This window comes from Hippocampus comes, unplaced genomic scaffold (genome assembly GCF_001891065.2).
Source record: "Hippocampus comes isolate QL1 unplaced genomic scaffold, H_comes_QL1_v1.1 scaffold291, whole genome shotgun sequence".
Classification (NCBI taxonomy): Eukaryota; Metazoa; Chordata; class Actinopteri; order Syngnathiformes; family Syngnathidae; genus Hippocampus; species Hippocampus comes.
Genome location: NW_017805740.1, coordinates 437,144 through 442,506, shown reverse-complemented (window position 1 = coordinate 442,506; position 5,363 = coordinate 437,144). Strand labels below are relative to the sequence as shown.

Sequence of the window (5,363 nt, the reverse complement as noted above, 5' to 3'; positions counted from 1 at the left end):
TATATATATATATATATAGTTTTGTGATAAACATTTATGTCTCACATATTGCAGCAGAATCTGGCTGCAGTGCTGGAAAAGGAAGAGACTGTGGGATTCGTAAATGGGAAAGATGACATGATGCTGGTCCCAACCATAAGCTCATCAACATCCAGCATCCTCAAAGGACTCTTCATGGTTCTTGACTTCCTCTTCAGAGACAACTGCAGGTATGTGTCTAACAAAAACATAAAAGTCAATCTATGTTATTTGAAAATACCATATTGTACAGATTTGTACTGAATACTGTTGTTGCTGACAAACTGCATCCGTCTTTCCATTCTATGTACTGACTGTCCTTACTTCCACTGGTGTTAATTTGTTGACTTTTGGTGGCACCAGTTCCCAGAACTGAATACTGTCATGTAGACTGAATGCCAGAGATGCATGTAAATGATGTAAATGTATATTTCTTTGTGTCTGGTCATATCTAGATATTCTGAAGACTACAGAGTTGTACTTCAAAAGACATATTCTTGGACAACCAAAGCCAAGCCTTACATGAGTGATGCGCAGGGGTCTATGGTCCAACGAGGCAGACAACATCAAAAAGTCAAAGTGAAGACTGAATCTCTCTCACTGAGTTTCTGGTGCCTCAATCCTGCTGTGGTGAGATTGCATTTGTACTTGAATTGATGCTTGCTTCCCAACTGTACTTCTAAATGTTACAAAGTTTACAGAACAGCTATAAATATTTAATGGAGACATCTGTGGTTCTATCCAGCATATACAGTACCAGTCAAATGTTTGGAAACACGTTCCAATTGTAATGTTAAGACGGCAAAAAAATTATTAAACATCATCCACATCATAAAGCTGCATGAGAAAATACCAAAATGTGCAATGCTTTTATCTCGGCAAAAGGTGCCTGCTAAGAAGAATCTAAATTAAATAACATTCTGTTTTGATGAACATACTGTATCTTGTTTACTTCGTAATTCCATCAGTATTTATTCATAATGTTGATGACTTTATTATAAATCTACAATTCAGGAAATTAAAAAAAACAAACAACAAATAATGATACTGAATTACATGGTGTTTCCAAACTCTTAACGGGTGCTGTACATTTGATACAAAAAGTCTGCACACATCTATTCAAATGTTTTTGGGGATGTAAAAAAAATAATAATTTCAAAACATTTTCTGCCACTAACCTCACCTTTAACCTGAAATCAATTGAAAAAAAAATTTTTTTGCAAGGGGAAGTAAAAATAAAAAAAAATGAGATAACGTGGTTACCCAAGTGTGCATGTGCTGTTGTCATGACTGGAGTTGTGGTTGTGTTCAGAATTAAACAATCATAGCTCAATCAAACTCATGTTAACTAGGAGTCAACACACAGGTTTCACTGTTTCAAATATCAATTCTTTATTTATCCATCCATTTTCCTATTTGCTTTATCCTCACAAGGGCATGCTGGAGCGTATCTTAGCTGTCTTCGGGCAGTAGGCGGGTGACACCCTGAACCGGTTGCCAGCCAATCACAGGGCACACAGAGACGTCCAACCATCCTCACTCACACTCAAACCTCGAGACAATTCTGAGTGTTCAATCTGCCAGCCATGCATGTTTTTAGAATGTGGGAGGAAACCGGAGTACCCGTACAAAACCCACGCAGGCACGGGGAGAACATGCCAAACTCCATACAGAAATACGACAACAGAAATCCGGACTGATGAACAGCTGAAGCTGTATATCAAGCAAGAACGCGAAAGAATTCCACCTACAAAGCTTCAAAAATTTGTGTCCTCAGTTCCCAGACTTTTATTGTTTTAAAAAAAAGGTGATATAACATCCATCCATTTTCTGAACGCTTTATCCGCACAAGGGTCGCGGGGGGTGCTGGAGCCTATCCCAGCCGTCTTCGGGTAGTAGGCGGGGGACACCCTGAACCGGTTGCCAGTCAATCGCAGGGAACATAGTGGTAAAAATGACCCTGCCCCAGCTTTTTTGGAATGTGTGCCAGCCATAAAATTCCAAGTGAAAGATTCTTTGTTAAAAACAAAATTTATCAATGTGAACATTAAATATATTTGTCTTTGATGTGTAGTCCGTTAAATATAGGTTGGATATAATTTAACACCGAATTCCAATGAAATTGAGACATTCAGTTTCATTGGAATTCTGTTTTGTTTTCGGATTCTAAAAATGCAGGCTCAGACAAAGTGTAATTACAAAAATATTTACTCAAGAAAATCACACCGACAATGTATAAACTGAAATCACTGTTCACAAGGTGCCAGAAAAAAGAATGCTCGAAACCAAAAGCGCTTGCAAAGGTAAGGTTAAATTGAATACAGAGAATATACAAACGAAATATCCAAAAGTACAATAACACGAAAACAAAAAGAAACACCAGAATAGCGAAAATACTTACAAACAAGAATCTATGAACAAAACCAAAAGCTAATAGTCTCGAGAGGTCTAGAAAATCACACTACAAGCACCACACTAAGCAAGGTCAATAATCCGACAAGGCGTAGCAGAAGTCAGAGTCCTGAAATACAAGGCTCGCCTTGATGGGGAAACGAGGCACAGATGCACCTCCAGCTGGAGCTGGAACACAATCAAGACAAAATATGACAGATTTGAGGATGACAATTTATTTCGTCTGGGGGACAAAAAAAAAGGAACAATTTTGTTGATTGAACCATGAATCCAAATTATAATTTTCATGACAGGCCTCATTGTGACGAACAAAATGGACATACAGCATTAAAAATGGTTGTTTTGTGCCTATTCAGCAGACACGGCCAGTGTCTAAAAGCTGTGGGAAAGTTGTTTTTTTTTCTCACCATTGTGAAGCCTGATGTCTTATATATAGCAATATTTTTATGACTTAAAACTTTTTTTCTCTTTACAAGGTTTGTTTAAGAAGTCTGGGAATGCTTCTTTTTTTGTGAAAAATAGTTCATTAAATATATATTTTGGACTTAATTTGTATGAAAACAGAGAAAACACAAACTTATTGTGATTTAAAATAATTATGCTTTTTACTGGGTTAGCCCACTTGACATCAAATTATGCTGCATGTGTCCTCTGAACGACAATTAGTTTGACACGTTTTTTTTTGGGGGGGCGGGGGGGGGGATACTGAGCTCAAGTGTCAGTAGTAACTTTTGCATCTTATGACCAGAGGTAGACAATAGTATTGATGTATTTATTTATTATTTTTTGATACTTATTGAAGCTAAAGTTTCAGTGGTAATTTTTGCATCTTATGACCAAAGTTAGACAATTTACAACATTTTGCCTGTCCATCATTCGTCAGCGCCCTGGACACCCCTCTGCCTTTCGTCTAGTTGCCTCAATTGAACTTTTGCCACCCACAAAACTGAGAATCTACACCAGCAATACTCAGCTCAATTCATGTCGGCCTCTTCATTCACTGCTTAGCCGCTAGCTTGTGTAGCATAGTAGACATCTTGGCAATGTCCTTCACAAAATGATGGAAATAATTCCAATACACAGGAATGGCTGGAGCTCTAAGTGTAATCTAAAATAAGATATGAAAAGAAATAAGCAGGTAACTGTTGTTTGTATTGTGTCTTTTATAGGCATTTTCTGATTTAAGTGGGACAGCGCACAGCATTGTTCTGACATCAGGGACGCTATCACCAATGGGATCCTTCTCCTCGGAACTTGGAGTGAAATTCTCTGGTCAACTGGAGGCCAGCCATGTCATCAACAAATCTCAGGTCAATATACTGTTTATGTCAGTCTACTGAATTAGATTTTGTGCTTTTCTTAAGTTGCAAAAAATAGTAGATGTCCTAAAAGTCATGAGCAGTGAAGTACGCAGTGTGTAATTCAGCCCGGGGATTTGTGATTTTTAAGATATCCTTTATTGTCCCACACTGGGGAAATTTACAGTCTACAGCAGCAAAATTGGGGGGTAGAAAAAAAAAGTGTTTGCATGCACAAAATAAATGTTTCAGAAGAGAACTCCCTGTGTGCGCAACTGAAGACTGAACAATTTTGTGTTTCTCTTGCCATGCAGCAAGGCCCCAAATACCAACCAATGATGGATGGCAGTGATTTTTGGGTCTCATCAGTTTTATAATAAACTGTACTATGCAAAATAAGAACTCTTTTAGTATGGCAGTCTTGACACACAGCTCTACTGGTTTGGTTATTGCTGGTTCCTGCTCCATTCTCCTCTTTCTCCCCAATAAGACCACCATTAATTAATAATAATAATAATGCATCAGATTTGTATGGTGCTTTTTTTTTGGGCAACCGGACTCTCAAGACGCTCACAATGGATGCACTCATGCATTCACTCTGTGGTGGCCATAAACTATGTTCTGTAGCCACAGCTGTCCTGGGGCAGGCTGACGGAAATGTGGCTGCCAGCGTGCGCTTTTGTCCCCTCCGACTATTACCAGACATTCACACCCAGCCGTAGACCAGTGTGAGTGACTCTGGAGGGAAGATCAGTGAAGTGACGTGCCCAAGGGCAAGACAACATACGACCCGGACAGAGCGGGAATTCAACAGTTGACCTTTTGGTTACTCCTCCTCCTCCTCCTCCTCGTCTTCCTCCTCCCACTTCAAGACCAGAACCACCTTGTCACAGGCGTGGTTGGGATCACCCAGACCCAGTCCCACAATAGCCCCTCTGCTTAGTGATATTCACCCGATGCTGGTGCTAATATTTACAATAATAATCATTGGGATTACGTTTTTTTTTTTTTTTTCTTAATACAAAGGCAATCCATGTAAGAAAGACCAGGCATACATTTTTTTACGTGCACACACACACACACACACACACACACACACACATACATACATACATACATACACACAGAGACAGGAATATCGCCAATCCATGTAAATAGAGGATTGACACATCAAAGTGTGAGATATCTCCCCCTTCCAACACATTTCATTCAAATGATCAGGTAGATGCTCTTGGGACCGGTTATTATGGTGACTCTTTTTTCGACCCGGAAGTAAGACACCTGTCTAACAAAAACCCTGCCTCTCCCCTTGTGGGTGTCACGCTCCTTTGTCATCCTACAGCCGACTATTGTGTGTACCACTCACGAAACATCCACTATAATAATAATAATAATACATTACATTTATAAGCGCCCTTCAAAACACTCAAGGACACTTTACAATCAAAACAAGAACAATAAAACCACAGATAAAATTATAAATAATAAAAGGAGAGATGGATTTAAACTGAATTTAGCGACTCGAAATAGTTGACGCCAGCAACATCGCTGCCGCAAGGAGCACCAGCTGACCCAGCCAGGCCGGCGAACACGCCGTTGTCCGTGGATCGGCCGCCGCCCCCGCCCCCGCCCCCG

At 39.8% G+C, this 5,363-nt stretch overlaps 1 protein-coding gene across 8 annotated transcripts in view; it reads left to right on the top strand.

Moving 5' to 3' along the window:
- The window catches only part of brip1 (BRCA1 interacting helicase 1), a 61,116-nt gene that overhangs the window by 28,735 nt on the left and 27,018 nt on the right, over positions 1-5,363 (top strand). For 7 of the 8 annotated variants that reach the window (XR_002169864.1, XM_019883296.1, XM_019883298.1 and 4 more), the window contains 3 exons: positions 55-209; positions 474-648; positions 3,600-3,740. Coding sequence is in view for 7 of the 8 variants with exons in the window: in XM_019883296.1 (XP_019738855.1) it covers positions 55-209; positions 474-648; positions 3,600-3,740 (471 nt within the window). In the remaining variant the exon portion in view is untranslated. The remainder of the gene's footprint in view (positions 1-54; positions 210-473; positions 649-3,599; positions 3,741-5,363) is intronic. The other variant, XM_019883297.1, reaches the window with a different exon arrangement.